The sequence below is a fragment of the Stegodyphus dumicola genome, chromosome 2 (genome assembly GCF_044657685.1).
Source record: "Stegodyphus dumicola isolate Sdum_Otavi_A_Nest chromosome 2, ASM4465768v1".
Taxonomy (NCBI): domain Eukaryota; kingdom Metazoa; phylum Arthropoda; class Arachnida; order Araneae; family Eresidae; genus Stegodyphus; species Stegodyphus dumicola.
The window spans coordinates 153,673,631-153,694,856 of NC_140769.1; the positions used below are offsets into that span (position 1 = coordinate 153,673,631).

The 21,226-nt window shown below is 31.3% G+C and overlaps 1 protein-coding gene across 2 annotated transcripts in view; it reads right to left on the reverse strand.

Annotated features, from left to right (window-relative positions):
• LOC118181376 (band 4.1-like protein 5) overlaps positions 1-21,226 on the reverse strand; it is a 128,940-nt gene that overhangs the window by 14,862 nt on the left and 92,852 nt on the right. For both annotated transcript variants that reach the window (XM_085811304.1, XM_085811303.1), the window contains exons 6-10: positions 16,309-16,429; positions 10,780-10,867; positions 6,336-6,494; positions 4,568-4,737; positions 1,391-1,525 (exon numbers count right to left, since the gene is read on the reverse strand). In XM_085811304.1, coding sequence (XP_085667430.1) covers positions 1,391-1,525; positions 4,568-4,737; positions 6,336-6,494; positions 10,780-10,867; positions 16,309-16,429 — 673 coding nt within the window. The remainder of the gene's footprint in view (positions 1-1,390; positions 1,526-4,567; positions 4,738-6,335; positions 6,495-10,779; positions 10,868-16,308; positions 16,430-21,226) is intronic.

The following is a 21,226-nucleotide window of genomic DNA, read 5'->3' on the forward strand; positions in this document are numbered from 1 at the left end:
AAAATTTTGTACATGGGACTGCTATAAAATGCAGTTGTGCACCTCTCTTTTTCGTTGCAATCAGCTGCACCTATTGTATACACATATTCCTTGCTTTAAAAGCGATTGAATTGTGTAGCTTTTATGTTTCAGTTATGGCTTTTTATGTTTCAGTTACGGCTTTTACACTTTTAGTTAATCTGCATGCAATAGTTGTAGAATTATCAACAATTTAAAATTTTAAGAGGTGAGTTAAGCCTAACAAGCTGCCATTTGTTTACATTTGACACTCAGAAGAATAGTGAATTAAGCCAGTTTCTGCACTTTCAATGTATTTTTGCCAAGAGATCAAAAGTAAACTTTCAGTTCTATGCACCAAAAAATCTGCCTTCTTGCCTGCTGGCCAAACTGCTTGTTTTTGCACAGAAACTCTAGTTGCAATTGTAATTTTTTTTAATGTTTTAACTGCATCTGGTGTTTTATGTTTTTCTCTATTTTACAATTTTTAATGAAGATGTTTTGAGTTTTTATGTATTTCTGCTTTGTTGCGAACTGAGAACTGAATTGAATTGAATGAGAAATATAGCTGTAATGAAATTCAAGGAAATAAGTTTAAATGAAATGCAGCAAAAATGTGTATAATTTAATAGCCATACAAGGAAGTCATGTGGTGTCCATATCATGTTTTTTCCTATACGATTCATATATGCTGATTTCAATAACATCAGCATTAATGAATTTTGTAGGAAAATCACACCTTTCTGTTTTGTGATAAAAATCTTTGTTAACCAGTATAATCAAGACTCTTTGTATAGCTGTGAAGCTAAATTCAAACTAAATACTGGTGGGGGCACACTGCTCACAGATAACAGGTACACAAACTACGATTCTGAGTACACATGTCTTTTACCAATCAGAATGATGATGAAAATGTTCATAAACATCAGGTAACTATTACATAATGTATATATATATATTAAAAACTAAACTAAAGGCAAAAACTATTATGAAGTATACATATTGTTCTTAAATAGATGAATTTGTGCTGATATATGTATCTTTTATAATTTGAAAGATGAAGATCCTTTGCTGACAGATAAGAATTATTAAAATGGATAATTTACTAAAAACAGCCCTTTTGCTACAACAGTTTTGGAACTTTATTTGCAGCTGGAACCCTATTTTCCAGTTTACTATTAATGCTATGGTAATAACAGCATGATGTAAAAAATGGAAAAAACATTTGATATCAAAAGAAATGTTAAGAAATAATAAATCATAGGTAGCTAGAAACTATAAGAAGGCCAAGTTAATGAACAGCGAAATATAAGAATTGTAATTAACACTATAGATGTTATATGTTAATATAGTTGCAAAATTTTGAAAAAAAAAATAAATATTTAATACTTACATAGTGACAGATTTTTGAAAATCGTGAGTTTGTGAATAATTTGGACGCCGAGAATACCTTTGGCTTGGTCTTCTTTCAAACTGCACTGTTCTACGAGCACGGCTATGTTGTGTGGCTTGGAATTCTGTTCTACCACTATACACAATGAAAATAATGTTATAGCATACAAATTTTACAAATAAGTGAACCTAACTAAAGAGATGAACATTATAAATATAAACCATTATACCAGGTAAAATCTAAAAGCTAAGGGTTGTATCATTAGTAGCTCAAATTCAAAAATATGAATATTTAAATACTTGTGAACTGCTAACATACCATACCATCTTAAATTTAAGCTAAATATGGTCATACCATGTTTCATTTTTTATTCTCTTCCTAGACATTCTTTCATAGACAGTTGTATTTTATATGTTTGAGAGAATCTCATACACACTCAAACATATACAAATGTAAAATTTTCCAGAGTATTAAAATGGTATACTTTTTTCTGATGTACTAAAAGAATTAATCAGGGATAAGTGGGTATTTATATTTTTTAGTTAACTAATTATCTTCCTTTTTCAGTTTTCATGCCAATGAATGAGAAACATACACAGTTTAAAATACTAGCTTAATTTATCAAAAGGCATCAAACACAAATGTCCTAGAAGCGCAAAATATCCCATAAAAATATCCAAATCGATTTTTGTTTTACGACGAGAAGTGGTAATTCTTACATATGTAAGATATATTAAATAAAAATTATCAAACCTGAAATGCTTTATAAGGAGAAATATTTGCTTGGCAATGATATCAAAGGGTAGATATTAAAAAAACATAGCATACTAGCCATCATGTAAACATTTTATTTTCATTGAGTTATCTGGTCACAGTGAACTGCAACAATTGGCTCCACTATTTTGATGCAACTGATTTTCAATGGTTTCTGCCATTAGGCAGTCAGACTATAAAGCAATCACCATTAACCATAGTTGATCATGGGTGCTCATCACTAGCCTTTTGAATAACTTCACCAAAATGTTACCTAGCAGCCATTTTCTTGTCTAAAATGTGGAATGAAACTTGCTATAAAGATCATATTCAGTGTCAAGAAATCTGGAGACAACTTCCTAAGCTTTTTCATCCATTTATCCTTTCTTTTCTTGTTTACTTCGTGTAACATTAATTCTGAAATCAAGATTCCTAAATTTGATCTTCAGCTGAGGGCTAGTGAACCCTAGCTTTCAACTGAAGATCTAAGACAAGGCAAACCAGCTCGAGCTTTTCCAATTAATTTTACAGTTGTAATCTTTAAAAAGAGCATTACTCGTTCGGCTTTGCAGGTGACTGCATGTAAACTATCAAGGAACTGTAAAGAATCTGAATTTTTAGGAACCAAATTCTACTGAAATACTAACAAGAAATCACAGTAAAATATTTCACTTCTTTTTTATAAAAATATCAAGATCCGAACAAGAGTTCAAAGGTCGTAACTTAGAATAGATTTTGCAATCTTTATTCCCATGAATGAATGTGAAAAACCTTCATATTAAAAAAATAATGTTAATTTTCTATACTGTTTCAAATGTTCAGTGAAAACAAAACTACCTACAATGGTATGTTAATGATGAACTCAGCTGAAAAAGAATTTCAATCTCAAAAAGTTCCAGTCTGCAAAAGGACCCAAGCAAAAAAAAAAAGCATAAAAATTTTATAAAAATGTATTGTTTCTATACATTCTACTTAACCTATACCAATAAACAACGCATTTAATATGAAAGATAAATAAAATTCTTTCATCTTTTATATTGGTGAAAGTTTATTTTAATTTTAGTGCTAGAACGTAGGAAATATGCAAACATCTTTCCTCCTGGAAAAAGCATTGTTTTTAACTGAAACCTTCCAATAATAACAGGAATAAGAAATTTTTTTAAATAAAAGAGTTGTTCATTTTTAATTTTTAACACCACCAAATTTAAATGTTTTTTTCTCAAAAAATTTTAATCATTTTCTTAAAGTTTCTGGATAAAAGATTCTTAGATCACAGATTAAGAACAGCACAGTTTCCAGATGACATATTTTGAGCATCAAATAAATATTCTACACTTACATTAATCTATATAACATATAATTAATATGCTGATTTCTAATTTATGCAACTCTGACATTTCTCAGAAATTTGTAAAAACACCTTGATTTTATTTCCTTCAATTATAGTTTTCCTTGATTTTATTCTTTTATTGCATTTGCATTACTTTTAAGATGTCGACATGATAAAAAATTACTTTATGCTAATACTTTAAATAATTCATGATATGTTTCGTTTATCATAAATAAGTAATAAATCTGTATCACTATACAGCAAGCATTAAAATCCTATAAAAATTATTACAATGCATGTTTCCTAAAATTCTGTCTGGTCTAAATTGATAGGAATTGTTTATTTCTAACAGTAAATTATAAAATCATTTGATTGCTTGATCATATTTTTAAATCTCCATTAAAGAAATTGTTTGGTTAGTGCAAAATAATTTTTTATTCAAATTACAAAATTAGCTTTTTTAAATTATTTTTTTAGCAGATTTTGCAGTCAAATTTCTTGAATAGACTATAATCCTGATTATTCAGTCACCAATATTATTCAACTACCTTTCTAATTTAAATATACAGTCCAATTAAAACATGCATAATATAGTTAATAACAGACTCATAGACTGTCTCCGTATAATAAAATTAATATAACAACTACTGTATAATAGGAATGTATTTAAAACGTATGTATTATAGTTAATAATAGACTCCAACATAAATTATCTTCATATATTAAAATTTGTAAAACAACTACACTCAAACCTGTTTTTGTGCAGTCGGATAAGGACCGCATAAAAAAAATTTACACGAAACTTCACGATCAGCTATGAAAAACAAAGTCATTTAGAGTTAACTTTTTTTCAGTTACCATGTAATCAGTGATCAGTTTTTGCTACGACTGTTGTTTCTCTAGATGTCTTGGTAGCCAGATATACAAGATTGAAGTTCCTTTTTTTTATTGATTGTTTACTTATTAATTTTTTTTATTAATACAAAAAAAAAGCGCACAAATAAAAAATCACACAAAAACAGGTTTGAGTGCACTCAATAATAAGAATGTATTTAAATTTGGCATTATAAAGTGCAAAAGTCCAATACTTATACCTGTAGCGGAAACGAGACCCCATTCGAATAAAACCTTGTTTCACAGCATGTTCTACTACAGGTCCTTTCAAACGGAAAAATGCATGATGTTCTATGGCACACTTCCACAAGTGTTTGCAAGCTCTAGGGTTGTGTAACCGAAACACGAAGGTGTGTTCTTGTTCTTTACCCTAATTGCATTATAAAATAATCTATTATTAATGAATGATCATACATAAAAGCATACAAAAAACTATTTAAAAAACATATATTTTTTAAGTTCAATTCTAACCATTTTTGCACTTTATTCAAAAATTCTAACATTTTCCTTAAATTTAAATAAATTCTCTAACAATTAAAAAAAAACAGCTTTAACTTATTAAGCTTAAAAATTATTTAAATGCTTCATTTGAAAAATCAGCAATAAATTAATTTTTGCAAAATACTTTTTGAGTATTTGATTAGGACCTTAATAGTTTAAATTTAAAAAAAAAAAAATCCTTTAAAGTAACTACAAAATTAAATGTATTTTGTACATAATGTTAAATACATTCTACAATATTTTGACATGAGAATTCAATATTTTAAAGACCAAACACATATTTAAAATATGCAACAAATATTATCCTCTTCTTAATGTCAGAATGAAGTGACTTCATGCATAACAAAATGCCTTTCACAATTACAATGCAATCATGAAAGGTATTTTGTTGATGTAATATAGCAGATTTCATATGTATATAATTGTACTAATATTTCATTCTGAATAATAGAATTATTCTTACAAGCCAAATTTCATTTTATATTTTTAAATTTCTCTTTCTTCTTCTTTCTTTTTTCTAAAGCTAATTTTATCACTACTTCTGATGTACTTGCACTTCTGTAACATCCACATATTAATTGCTTTACTGAAACCTTTTATCCTTTACCCCTTTTATATTTTACTCCATCTACATGTTAAACTCTTTACTTTCATAAATTTCTTTTAAAAACCACTGACTTACCATTATTTCAATACAAGTAATTAGTTAATCTTAGTAAACATTGTAGCAATGTTTTTAAAGCGGTGTTTTTATTCTATTTCTTTACTGTAAAAGTAATAACTTAATCTTTCTTTAGTAGCTTATATTCGTAGTAAATGTATTTATTTACAGTAGCCTTTCATCTTGAAAAATGACATTTTCAACAAAAAATTAATACATTTTCAACGATATTGCATATTTAAAATTTTTTTAATATTTTGCTATGCTTAATGCCGTTTTTCAAGATGGCAGGCGATTATAAAAACCACGACAATTTGTGGAAAAAAAAATCTCCAAGAACTTGTGCACTGATCTACCAAAGTAGTACAGAATCATGTTCTTAAAAATTAAATTGCTGAACACATATTCAAACATCCTAAACTGCAAATAATTTTTTAACTGCTTTGTCTGAATCAAAACAAACTACAAAGCATCAACTATTCTTTTCCATAATGGCAGCTATGCTGAGAAACAAGTCACAAAACAACCAATGATGTAATTTTTAAATTATTCTTTGCTTTATTTAAAAATATTTTTAAACGTTCCTTTAGTGTAATAACAGAACAATTTTTCAACAGTTGTAAAATCATATTTTCTATTTTTATAGCATTAAAATTTAAATGGAAAAAATACTCGTAAATTTTAGTAATAAAAATGCCCTATAACACTTTCAAAACTCTACAAACGTATATTTAATTTGATTAATATCTGAAGACAAAGAAAATATACTTCAATAACTCAAGGAAGAATATATATATGGATCTTACTTCATCATCATCTTCAATCACAACTAATGACAGTTTCTTATTTTTGAAATTAAGCTTTGTAATTTTTGGCCAAAAGAATAAACCGATTTTTGTGCTACCTTCAAAGACTAGAATACCAGTTGGAGTAAGACCTAATGAGTATTCATTGCCATCTTTCCCCTATAAATGAAATCAGAAAACAAAGAACATCATACAACAACATTCATATTACACTTTCGATTTCTGAAGTAGCATTAAAAATCACTTCACTAAATATCACTAAAAGGTAAAAATATCAAAAAATATATTTGATTGATGCATAATACTAAATTTGAATACATTAAAGATTTTATATTACAATGAAATAATTCCAACATCAAATAACATCAAAAATGAAATAATTTTTCTAGAAGAAATCTGAATCGAAAAACAGCATAAGAATTTTAAATCATGCATGCATACAAATTTAAATGTTTTTGTTTTAAAAATTTATAATTTAAAAATATAATTTATTTGAATTTTACTTGAATCTGCAACTAAAATTTTAGTAAAGTAATATGATAAATACAATGCAATTACTATTTTTATAAATACCCAAAATAATTTATTCTTATAAGAGACTCTAATAAGAATAAATTTCATGAAGTTTTTGTAAAGAATTCAGAATAATTATGACTCATTGCACAAACTCGTCCATTGCAGTATTGCAGTTCGAACTCGTCCATTGCAGTATTAATGTCTCTCTTTATAACCTGTTAATTATAACTGAGATGCCAGAGCAGGAGATTCAAAATGGCGTTATGCAATAAATCATCGTTAGATTTCTCACTAAAAGATTTAATTCCGTCTCAGATTTATTTAAAGACTAAAAAATCGGTTCAGAGATCTCTCAATATAATTTTTGAGAAATGATAATTTCATTCTATCTCAGATTTATCTGAAGACATAAATACGAGGTTGGCGATCTCTCAATCTAATTTTTCACTAATGAAGATTTTATTTTCCTGCAAAACAACTGCAACTCACCTTGGCATGGATGCCATATGTTTTTGTTAGGTGCCTGGAGACAGGTTGTACCAAATATCTAAGCAGTGGTCACACAAAGTCGAGATATTCCGACATGATGGTGTTAGAGCTGCTTCTTCACGATATCCCAAATGTTAAGATCCGGCTAATTATGTGGCTAGGACATTAATTGGAATTCATCCTTATGCTCCTCGGCCCACTCCAACACCATTCGAGCCTTGTGAAATGGGGCATTGTCCTACTAGGATATTCCATTTCCAGTTGACAAGACAGACACCATGTGCAACTGATCCGCAATTATGTTAGATAGTCTGCAGCTTTCATGGTCTGTTCTACCACTACTAACACTACTAAGTGCCCCATAGCCGCCCATAAAAAGAACCCTAAAACATAATACTGCTATCACCAACCTGTATATGACCTGCAGTATAGAAGGGAAGAAACTGTTCACCTGGAAGACATCATACCCTGACACAACAATATACATGTTGAATGAGAAATTGTGATTCATCCGGCCAGGCAATTGTCTTCCATGGTGTCCATGGTCCAGTATGAATGTTCCTGGGTCAAAGGTAGGCATAGTTGACAATGATGCTTAGTCATCAGAGGCACACAAGTGGGACAGCTGCTGCGCAGTCCCATATCCAACAGTGTCCACTGAACTGTGTGTTCTGAAACACTTGCATTTGGATCTGCATTGTATTGGACTGTCAGCTGAGCCACTGTCCACGCCGATTTTGCTGTACCAAGTGAAACAGTTTCTGACGTCTTTTTTCTTTGATGATGTGTGGATGTCCAACACCTTGGCGTCTACTGTTGATTTCATCATCATTTATCCATTTGAGTAAATACTAACAGTGGCAGATTGTGAGCAATGCACCAGTTGTGCAGTTTCGGAGATACTTGTTCCGAGTCTTTGGGAGATTACAATCTGTCCACTATTAAATTCGCTTAGCCTTTGCAAAAGTTAACTGTAAGAACAATTCCTTACTTCCTCCAGCAGCAGTTAAATACCATTTCCACTTAATCACGTGCCCTCCACGTCATCCAGATAAGTTCCTTGAAAAAATGTGGGGATGGTCATCATGTTTTGGATCATCAGGTGTACGACAATGTGAATGCCTGATAATAAAAAAAAAGTAAATGTGATAACCTCAGCAATTGTGACCATAAATGTACTGCCAGTGTAAAACAGATGACTCATTTTCCCACTTAAATGGCAACAAGTCTAAGGTTCTCAAAAATCTACTACCGGTAACAATGAATATATCAGCCTTCACATATCAAATAATAGTCATTACTCATGACACATATTAGCAAAAACTTCTCCAAGTTAGGATAAGATGACATTAATCGTAATAATCACACAGATTCTAACTAATAACAGCATAATGCATACTGCAAAATGTAGGCCACAGAAGCCAATATCCCACATGTATTCCGCTGACAGTTCAAGACATTTCAACTTGTAAGCTAAAAACATTACAATTCAGTCTCTAAACAGTAATGCCAAATTATGTAGTCAGATAAAACAATTTTCTTTTTGTTGTATTGGACTGACAGAAGTATTTCTGTGCAATATCACATCCTGTGTAATGGTGGCCTTGTAAAGAAGTAGGCCCAGCAACAGCCGAGCAGTAAAATCACTGAACACTGGTAGTTCCAACCTGGATTCGATTCCAGATGGAGAAGCTGTCTGCATGGGCATTTTCATGGTTTTCTGCATGTGTAACGTGTATATGAGTCTTCCTTTAGAAAGTCATTTATGAAGGCAACCCTCACCTTAGGCAAATAGCCGTAATGTAGTTTGCCATAATCAACTAAACCAAATCAAACCTGTAAAAAGGTAGACAAGTCTATCAAGAGTGCATTAGATCTTTTAGTGACTTGGAAAGGCTACTTCGATAGAATATCTACTAGAATATCCATATTGAGCTCCTATGTGCATTTAGGACCATTATTTTTCTTAAAAAAATTTCCATCCTTATTTCAGCATAGTAAAATTCTACATTGTTAGGCTTATATGACTCAGGCTCATGTAATATTCAACTGAGCCTCTGAAAACCCAGTGGCTTCTAAGCACCAAGATTTAAATTCTATTTAATTTTTCTGGAATGCTGTTTAAGGAGACATTAGACTGAGAAATCTAGAACCAATATCTAGAATGATAAGAAGACAGATATGCTGATTATGCATATGCCTGAATGGTGAATGCCCCCATGTGCACTTTAGCATAAACAATGTGCGCATTCACCTTTCTATGCCGTGACACTGAGTTGGAACAGACATTACAAGAAGAGGATGCCATAAATACGGCTTATGTATCTTACACTGCAAGCCAAAAAAATATATTATTTTATTAACTTTATGTGATTTATATCTGTTTATTTGTGTTAATATTAAAAATCAATTGCTGCTCTGTACTACATAGATGTGATATATGGAATTGCCCATATTGCACACATATTAATACACCAAGAATCCACATTATGATGAAAGTCCATACTGATAATTTTCTTATATCTACAGAAGTAAATGATTTGCCTTGTTCAGGCTATCATTAATGCTAGAAAAGGTCTGACTTGCCATTAAGAGTTACTTCTAATGTTCAAGACATGTGATATATTACTGCACAGAGTAAATTATTCTTAATAGTGTAATTATTCTTAATTCTTTTCCCACCAAGAAGCAGAACTTAAACTGAATAGAATAATTACTGCTAATATGTAGTATGTGATCTACTGCTTTTAGTTAGCTATTTATTTCTTAGACAGTGGCACTAAAACAGTATTTTTAAATATGGAAAGAGATATAAATAATTAATAATACACAAATGAAATGGTTCTATTAATTGATTCAGTAACGTATTAAATGTTCAATTTCATTAAATTAAAATTTTTTTAATTTTAACAAAACAAAATCAGGAGTGGTCATTAAAGGGTCCTTTTTATGAGTCATTCAGCTATATACATTAGGAATGTTGCACAGCACAGCCACTTGAATATTAAAATCATTTACAGGATTGATTAAGTTATTATCAATTTTGCTACTAACACTAGTGGTACTGCAGACTGTATTAAAATAATGATTAAAATAAATCTAGTAACACTGTAACAACCAATCATTTAAAGAATAAATAACTAACTAAAAGTGGATGATAGCATACAACATTATTACTGAATTATTTTACATATTTTATTTTGATTAAGAAAAATTTTATGAAAAAATATTTCTTATTTTATATTGAATATGTATTTAAAATTTAGGCACTTCAATTCTGTTTTAAAGTCTGAATGAAAAGGCGCTCTTTAAAAATTATTTAAAAAAAGGCATTTGATACAAAAAACCTTTTGTGGGCTGTATGCAAATGCAATCTTGTTTTTAAAAATATTCTGTAATAATAACACAATTAATTAATTAAAAAATAAAAATTACTAACTAGAACAATATGCATATCCACACCGTACATCTCCAACCATTTAACTTTGTGCAAAAAGCTCAATTCCGCTTGAGCTGGAGTTTGACCTCTGGAAGAAGAAAAAATTAAAGCTATTCTAATTTCTTTACCTACTTATAGATTAACTTCAGACATAATTTAGATATCGCATTTCCATACATATGAAATCCTCATAAATAATTGCTTATTACATTACTTTTGAGAAGGAAAACTATTTTTTCACAAATTCCAAGCTGTTTTTTCTATGAAACTATACACAAATTAGTGATAGTAAATAAAGAATTGAAAAACTTCTATCATAAAAATAAAATATTCAGTATTTAGTAACTTCATAAATCCTTAATGCTTAGTAAACGAGAGATAACAAAAATTCCCATGCAACAATAATTCAAATATATTTGAAATGATATTTTGAATACAATAAACAATTGCCTCAATCATACAAATAAAATAAAAAAATTATATTTCATTGCAATTCACTTCTATCTGAATAAAAATAACATCAGATGATATCTGTAAATGTAATTAAAGTGTTTAAGTCCCAACTTAAAAGATATATTAATAGGACTATATGATAAAATAATTATGTTTTACACAGAGACAATAAAAATATTTAGAACTACATTTTAACAGTAACTGATATAATCAATTTACTTAATTTATTGTTTAAAAGATGTACTTAAGTTATTACTTAATTTATTAGTGTGATTCACATAATAAATTTTCTAATAAGTCCTTAGCATGCCACAACATTATGAAACAAAGTCATCCTAGAACTTTGTAAAATAAATTCATTTAATTTGGAGAGAATCACAAAATTCATTTGAATTTGATTTCATGGAAAAATTATACTAGAGGATAAAAGCTTTCCTTGAGATTTTCGAATAAAAAGTATACTTTAAAAGGTTTGTAATAATTCATTTTTCTGCAGAAATAAATATTTTAATGAAGAGAAAATATTATTTGAAGAGACACTTTCCTCTTAGCTGCTAAACTTTTAAATTTCTACTTTCTCTGCTATATAACATAATAAATAAATAAAACTTTTATATCATATTATTCCACATCTATAATAAATATGACTCTTTTGAATTTTTACACAAAATTCACTATTAATTATAAATAGCCACTCTCAGTTACCCATAATAAAAATGTTACAACACAATTAAACTCATTCCTTATGCAGAGCTGAAATAAGTTGAACGTCATTTTTCTCTCTTTCATTTCTAAACTTCAACTACAAATTAGTTATTAGAATTAGTAAAACTGCGTGATAAATTAGCAAGTAAAATTTTGATTAGAATTTACAGGTGTTTGATAAATATCCAAATTACAAAATAATAGTTGAATAGGGAAACAAAAATAAAATAACAGCAGCTTTCACATGAATTATTTAAATATTACATCTCTCTATATATGCTATGAGAACAAAATTGTCTTACATGGTTGTGCTTTTTAAATTTTTTTAAGCTTAAAGATAGCAGAAACAAGAAGCATTCATTCTCAAAATATTATGCTTTTTTTATTTCTGAAAAGACAACAATTCTTTGCAGACTGATATGCGCTGTGTGTAGAAAGAAGATATGTGTTGTGTATAGTGAGGGTTAAAATAATGATTGCAGGTGCTGTAAGTGGTTTAGAAAGTTTCATGAAAACAATTTTAATCTTAATGATGTACCACATACTGGCCAAGGCTGAAGGTGATGAAATATTGGCTTTAATTAAAATTGATAGGCATAGAATAACTTGAGAGATTGAATATAATTTCTGGAATGAACCAATCAACAGTATCCACAAGTTTACATCAGTTTGGAATTTTTAGCAAAGCCAATGTGCAGATAATGGAGGTGAATTAATGTAAAATAATTTGATAGACCAAATTTCTGCTTGCTATACTTTATTAGTACAATGAGAAATCAATCAGTTTGTAAGTACAATGAGTATTATATGAGTATTTATAAGTACAATGAGAAATCAATCAGTTCGTAAAACAAATGGCTATAATGATGAAATGTATTGCGTAAATTGTATGTATTAATTGTATGAAATGTATTGTAATGTTAAGCATAAGAGATCATGGTGTAAGAACAGAGAGGTTTCTTAGATCAGAACAAAAGCCAATTGTTTATTAAGAGCTGTTACCTGAAAACCAAGCTATTAATTTGGAGGAATGTTGTTCATAACTAAGTGAATTAAAGTGAGCTATTGATCAGAAGCAGCCTGGATTATCTAACAGAAAGGGAAATGTGTTCAAGACAGTGTTAGATAATATGTGCCTTTTGCCAACTGACAAAAACTTCTGCAACTTGGCTGGGATATTTTGGTCTATCCACCATATTCTCCTGACCTTGAGGCCTCCAACTACCATTTATCCACTTATTTAGATTGTTTCAATACAGTTTAAAAAGTAAAAACTTTAGTCCCTTGGAAGACTTTTAAAATCATCAGGATCAGTTCTTTAACCAGAAACCCCATGAACTTCTACGAGCACGAAATTATGCAGCTATTTGAAAAATGTAGAAAGGTCATTGAACTAAATAGCCCATACTCCATTGATTAAATGTAATTTTTAATAAGTAAACTTTTTCTTCAAGTTTTGTCAAAAAATGGGGGCAAACTGTTGCATCAACCAAATAAAATAATTTTGTGCAAATAATATATATATGTATGCGTGCATATAATAATAATGAACATAGGAGTTTGTTGCAAAGTTACACTTACAAAAATTACTAATTTAAGCATAAAATTCATGTTAAATAAAAGTTTGCAGACTGCATTACCAGGCCTCGCGCCAGCATTTTTCACGACTTAAGTGATCAATATAATTCATACCTCGCATTAATTAAACATACTAACTCAAAGCAAAATATACTTTTATTTAGCTGTCTCTTTAGTGTCCTGTGAAAAATCAGCACTCTAGACAGCTGACTGTGTCATATATGCTTGGAGCCAGCCTTACATATTACTTGTGTAACTTAGGGAAGGGGGTACTGTACATTTATTGGGTTGAAACATACACTGGTGTGCAAAAATTAAGGACGAGACGGTTTTTTCAATATAACTTTGTACAAAAGCTTTCCAAATCAACACATTTAATACCGTAAGATCCCCAATACGTAAGGACATGAGTAATGTAAGCAACACTTACTAAAAGAGAAATCAGAGGGATAAAAAGAAGCTTTATTGAAAAAATAGCATGGAGCGCAATGCGACTGAAAGCCGAAACATCCCTGTGATGGGTGTCCAGCAAGAAACATCCGGTCTTTAATAGGGGATATGATCTCCCCTGACTGCTAGGCAGGTTTCACAGCATCTGCCCATGCTCAGAATTAGAGTGTCAATGAGTTGTTGAGGCATTGCTGCCCATTCGTCTTGCAGCGCCAATCGAAGCTCCGGAATCGTTACTGGTGGTAAAGTACGAGCTGCCAAGCGTCTGCCTAGAAAATCCCATACATGCTCGATGGGATTGAGATCCGGAGATCGTGCCGGCCAATCCATACGTTCAATATCCTCACTCTCTAAGAGCTGTTCGGCAGCTACTGTGGGATGACATGGTGCATTGTCGTCCATGAAAAGGAACTGCGGACCCATAGCGCCTCTAAAAAGACGCACATATGGAAGAAGAATCTCGTTACAATAACGGGTCCCGTTGACTGAACCTGCGTCGAAGATGTGAAGGTCTGTAAGACTACCAAGCATGATGCCTCCCCAAACCAGAACACCGCCACCTCCATACCTGTCCCTTTCAATCATGTTCGAGGGATGATTGCGGCTTCCTCGCTCTCTCCAGATGAGTATGCGATGAGAATCGCTACTCAGACTGAATCTGCTCTCATCTGTAAAGAGTACTCGTCCCCATTCATTGTCTCTCCAATTCCAGTATTCCCGGCACCACAGAGAACGCCTTTTCCGATGGGCAGGCGTTAGAGGTACACACCATACAGGGGGTCGTGCAAACAGACCACCACCGTGCAGTCTTCTGGCCACGGTAAAGCGCGATATCGGTCGTCCAGTCGCCTGTGTTGTGTGTCTAGCGATTTCTCCCGCTGTCTGCCGCCTTTTTCTTCTGGCCTGTAAGGCAATATACCGGTCATCTGCGGGTGTGGTTCCTCGTGGACGACCACTACTAAACCCTCGGATAGCTGTTCCTGTAGTTTGAAATTGTCTCCAAAGTCATGAAACGATGCTGTGAGCAATTCCAAACTCTGCAGCCTTCCTCCAACTTCCCAATGATTCGACCTCGGGTAAAAGCATCCAGATGTCGCCTAACAGATTGATTATTCGCCATTTCTCGCTGAGGCAGCAAATCGGTGTGATTTTAACTGCTATACGTCGTGCAATCTCTTTGCCAGAAATACTGATCTTACACTGACAACATGCTTTATACTACTCAGACACTCCCCCATTACGTCTACCTGCATATCTGCACATGTGCTACCATACATCACCTTATTTAATCTCCTGATTGGTCTTTCTGTCCGCTCTGCCTCTTCGTTCAGCTGATATGCTAATTTTTCGACTTCGTCCTTAATTTTTGCACACCAGTGTAAGTAATGGTCGTTTATGTTGTGTTTAAAATTACGCGGTAAAAATAAAATGTATTTGGCCTAATGTTTTGTTTTACTCGAAAGAGAATCTTTCCCTCTACAAGATGGTGTATTTGACTTTTTTGTCCTAGCTAATTTTTGTTACTTTTTAGATCATTAAAATGGAGTGTCAAGTCGACAAAAATAAGCATTTTCAAAACCTTCTTTTTGCATTTAATCGAGGCACCAACGCAGCAGAAGCTGCCCGAGATATTGAGATATTTGTGAAGTGTATGGAGATGGTGGAATGCCTAAACGAACTGCAAGAAATTGGTTTGCCAAATTCAAAAATGGAAATTTCAACCTTGAAGATGCTGCTCGTTCCAGACAACCAAATGAGTTTGATGAAGAGCATTTGAATCAACTTTTGCAAAAAGACGCGCATCAAACCACTCGTGAATTAGCTGAATGAATGGGTTGTAGCCAAATGACTATAGTTCAACATCTCAGGTCTATGGGGAAAGTCCAAAAACTCCAATATTATTGACTAAATAATTGTTTTTTTTTTTTTTTTGTTTGTTTGTTTGTTTGTTTGTTTGTTAAATAACAATTTTTAAATTAAAAAAAGGGTCATTACTTATGTTTCAGCCCAATAAATTTCAGTTCCATTTAGACAAAAAACATGCTTAATAGCTTCTTCACATAAAAAGTTGTATTATTTTTAAGTACGAATTGTAATATAAAACAACTTGATACATTTGAACTCAGTGATTAATTTATTCTGAATCTAAGAAAACAAATTATATATAAATAGCATCTCATGATGTGTTAATTTCAATTATTTATGTAATTGAAAACAAAAGCAAAAGTAAGCTTGAAATATAATACTTAAAAATATTTTTACTAAATAAAATAAACATATTATGTTAAAATGTAGATAAGCAGTGAAAACAAAGTCTGTTCTGCATATTTCATTAAAACATACTTGCATGTTTTATACTGCTCTAGAATATCAGCTTCCATTTCTTCTGTCTGATCTGGAGCAAACCTAAATTCTGACACAAAGCCCAATGTGTGGATGGATTCATCATAGTCGCCACATTCAGCTGAAAAGGAAATGTTTTCATAAACATAATATTTTTCATTAAAAACAATACTACCCATAACAAATTTTAGAATTTTATACATGCAAAAAGGAAATACTACATAAAATATTCATGAAAGCCATAAAACTATCAAAATCAAAAGAAAGCAACAAAAATCTATAAATGAGAATGGATATCAGAAAAGTGTATCGAAATAACAGGTAAGTAATAAATAATAGAATTCTATGATACAAACAAAATTATTTTTCATGGTTATAATTTTAAAAATTTATGTATGTTGAAACAAAATTTAAGATATCCAGACTTAAACATATTCTTTTTTTGTTTCCTCAAGGCCAAGAAAAGTAAATGTATTGCTAATTAATTTATATGATATAATTTTCTGTTCATTTAAATTTGGACCCATTTAAAAAAAAAAAATCATATAAAAACAAACAAATTGGCACTTCAGAATGTTATTTACACCTAAAGACTTATCACAAACATGTTATGGGGCATGAGATATATTTTATTTTAAATTTTCACCAAGAGACAGGACTATAAAGCTCACGTCACAAAATGTGCAAATTAATATTCCTTAAAACAAATGTGCTCATAATAGATGGCTATAATAATACAGTCAAAAGTCGTTAATTCGGACACCCGTAATCCGGACCTCAAAGCTAAAAACTTTCTGCGCATGCGCCGCGTTAACGCGTGCGCGTAAGACCTTTTACGACTGCGCATATGTGTGTGCGCAAGCACAGAATACGTTTTCGCCTGCGCGTTTCATGTATAACGGACAGTATAAGCTAAAATTATCTAATTATCTATTTATCTATTTCAGTTAATGTTGATGATTGTGTTGTTCCTTAATCTTTGAATTGGATCCGGCTTATTATTTTTTGCAGACTGTAAGAGCACTACTATAAAAGTAAACTTGAACTTTCAATTATGTCAAATAGAATTTCCGATTCTGGAGCTCCCAAAGGATCGTACAAAATGAAAGTATGTTTCGTTGTCCATCAAACAAAAAGTAGAATTGCTGCAAAAAAATGGATAAAGACATGAAGAATGTGACAGAGATGTTAGTGAAAACGAAAAAATTTCGATTGACAAGTTAGTCGGTATTCTCGGCACAGCAATTAACGGGACTTGAACAGCGGAACTTTGTAACTGAACAAAAAATTATGTCTGTTTATAGAATTAAAAAGAAAGTATTATCACATAAAACGAAGCAACTTAAACAACTTACATTGAAAGAAATGTTTAATAAAGTAAACAAATAAATATTAAGCTTTTTTTTTTTTTTTTTTTTTTTTGTAAATTTTGATACCCTTTAGATCATAATTGTTCTTTATTTCATAAATTACGGTTTCATATTTTTAATTTTAGAATTTCTGCATGCCATCTTACGAGATTTAAACTGATGATCTATAATCCGGAAAAATCGATAATCCGGAATCGCCGAAGTCCCGACGAGTCCGGATTGACGACTTTTGACAGTAGTAACACTTTGATATACTTTTGCAAATTCAAGTGAAAAAAATGCTATACAGTCAAAAGTCGTTAATTCGGACACCCATAATCCGGAATGATCTATAATCCGGACCTCAAAGCTACAAACTTTCTGCGCATGCGTCGCGTTGACGCATGCGCGTAAGACCTTTACCGCTGCTAATTTGCGTGTGCGCGTGCGCAAAATACGTTTACGAATGCGAATTTAATGTATAACGGACGGGATAAGCTAAGCTAAAATTATCTAATTATCTATTTCAGTTAATGTTGCAGATTGCGTTGTTCCTTAATCTTCGAATTGGATCCGGATTATTATTTTTTTGCAGACTGTTAGAGCAATTTTATAAAAGTAAGCTTGAACTTTCGATTATGTCAAATAGAATTTCCGATATATATTTACTAATATGTAAAGGATATACAAAGCGAAAGTATCTTTCGAGTCCATTAAACAAAAAGTGGAATTGCTGCAAAAAATGGATAAAGTTTATCTAAACTTTAACGTTTGTTTATCTAAACTTTGTTTACCTTTAACGCCGCCGCGGCGTGCATTGAATTGGAAGTTGATCTGTCAGCACTATCCTTATTTTAAGAGCAGATGTTTTTATTTTATTTGGCTTATAATTGCTTACTCAATGTAGTATTTCATCTCGTCTTTGATATGATTTAAATCAAATGCCTCGTCATTATAATTCGCTTCCGATAGCGAAGAAAGTAACAGAGGTTATTGAAAACGAAAAAATTTCGATTGACAAATTAGTCGGTATTCTCGACACAGCAATTATAGGACTTGAACAGCGGAACTTTGTAACTGAACAAGAAATTATGTCTGTTTATAGAATTAAAGAGAATGTATTATAACATAAAAAACGAAGCAACTTAAACAACTTACATTGAAAGAAATGTTTAATAAAGTAAACAAATAAATATTAAGCTTTTTTATTTTGTAAATTTTGATACCCTTTAGATCATAATTGTTCTTTATTTCGTAAATTACGGTTTCATATTTTTAATTTTATAATTTCTGCATGCCATTTTACCAGATTTAAACTGATGATCTATAATCCGGAAAAATCGATAATCCGTAATCGCCGAAGTCCCGAGGAGTCCGGATTAACGACTTTTGACTGTATAAGATTTAACTTTTCTCATTCTATTATTATCAGCCAACAGTGTCATCTCTTATGAAAATATGAACTAAAACATGCTTTATATATTAAAAAAAACTGCCTCTGTGATAAATATTTAAGCAAAAACTATAAGCTAATATACCAGTTAGCAGATTTTATATGATTTTTAAAAATGTGCTGAATTTATGAGACTATGAAGCTACTGAATTAATTTAGATGAAAAGGTCAACATGTAAATTTATCAACAGTAATTTCATTCCCAGGTCTTCAATTTAAGTTAGACGGAAATAGAATAGGTATTTTATTTTAGAAAAAAAATTTTTTTTGTTCAATTCGAAACAATCAAAATGAAAAATGTTGTTTAATTTAAGACTCATATAAATAGAAATATGACATGCATTCAAGCAAATAAAAAATAATTTCAGTTTTTAATTTAGTTGAAAAAGCATGACTAACATTCTGTTCTACAGAAATAAAAATATTTCACTTTTAACTATATAATCCTTTTAAAATTAAATATTATAAATCAAGTAATATAAATCTCTCACTTGTTCAGCTGCAAATATATATATGGGTCATACAGAAATGATTGTTACAACGGCTCTCACAACAAAACTATTACACTATGCAAAGGGAAAACAAGCGAAATAGACACAAAGGAATGAAAGTGAGCTACTCAGAATGCATAGATGGAGCTGGCCACAAGCGAACGGTATAAGTCAGCAACCGTCCCTTTTGACGTCATCATTCAGAGCGTGGACAGCAATGATAGAAGGTGACTATTGTGATGTATATTTAAAATAACTACAACTATAACTGTAACTGTAAATAACTTTAACTGTAATGGCATTCATGCTATGCGATTCTGTTGTTGTGATGCACGTGTTACTGTGCTAGCCGAATGTCATGTGAACTGTTTAAAAATGTAATAATAAAAGTTTTAAATTCTTGAGATATACTCATTAGTTGAGTTTACTTTTAAAGTATAGAAGTTATCAAGTTCAACAAACTGCACAAGAAGTTACATGGTGTCAGGAGCAAAATGGATTTCAGACCACCTGCTCCGCTAACATTCTCCGTCGGAAATGTTAAAGAAAAGTGGAAAAAATGGAAGCAAGAGCTAGAAAACTATTTACTTGCAACGGAAAAAGATGCCAAGCCAGATAAGGCTAAAATTGCAATCCTTTTGAATTTACTCGGTGCTGAAGGACTCGAAATTTATAACACGTTTCGATTTGAGCCACCTGAGAATAAAGAGAAATACGAAGACGTCTTGAAGTCTTTTGAAGATTATTGTTCATCATGGCAGAATGTCGTGGTGAACAATACAAATAAGAAACATTACAAAAGAAACATTACAAATTCTTTTTGTGTAGCCAGCAAGAAGAACAAACAATTGAATGTTATGTCACTCAGTTAAAGACTTTAGCGTGAACTTGTGAGTTTGCTGAACAAGAAAATGGACTGATTCATGACCGTATTGTATTAGGCATTCGGGATAGGAGTCTGACTGAACATTTGCTTCGAGAATCTAACCTAGGATTAGAAAAAGCTATAGAAATAGTCCGTGCCGCTGAAACAAGCAAAGAGCAACTCCGGAACATGAAAGATGATCCAGCGACTGTGAACAGCATGAAGAAATATAGAAAACAGCAGCATCAATCAAAACAGCCAGTGCCACCGAAATTGTCGTCGCACAGCACTAGAATATGACTGCAAGAAGTGCGGAAGATGGCACAAATATTGGGACTGTCCAGCTTTCAGAAAGACGTGTGCGAAATGCAAAGAACCATTTTGCCACGAGGTGTCCCAAGAACATTTATGAAGTTGGAATACCAAATAATGAACTTAGTATATATAATGAGCATAGTGTATTTGTTGACTCTGTAATGATAGAGCCACCAGTAAACGGGCATAGTGAATTTAAAATAAGTGCAAAATCAATCAAAGATCTAACAAATTCGATTGATGAAGTAAATAAGGATATTCACAAGGTAAGTGAAACATGAGTGAAAAGTATTACAATGTATGTAAATAACAAGTCTTTCAAGGTTGATTTTAAGTTAGATACTGGTGCAGAAGTAAATATTTTGCCTTTGTATGTTTTAAATAATGTTAAACTTAAGCCTAAACTTATTGAAACTAATTTGTTCTTAACTGCATATGGTAATTT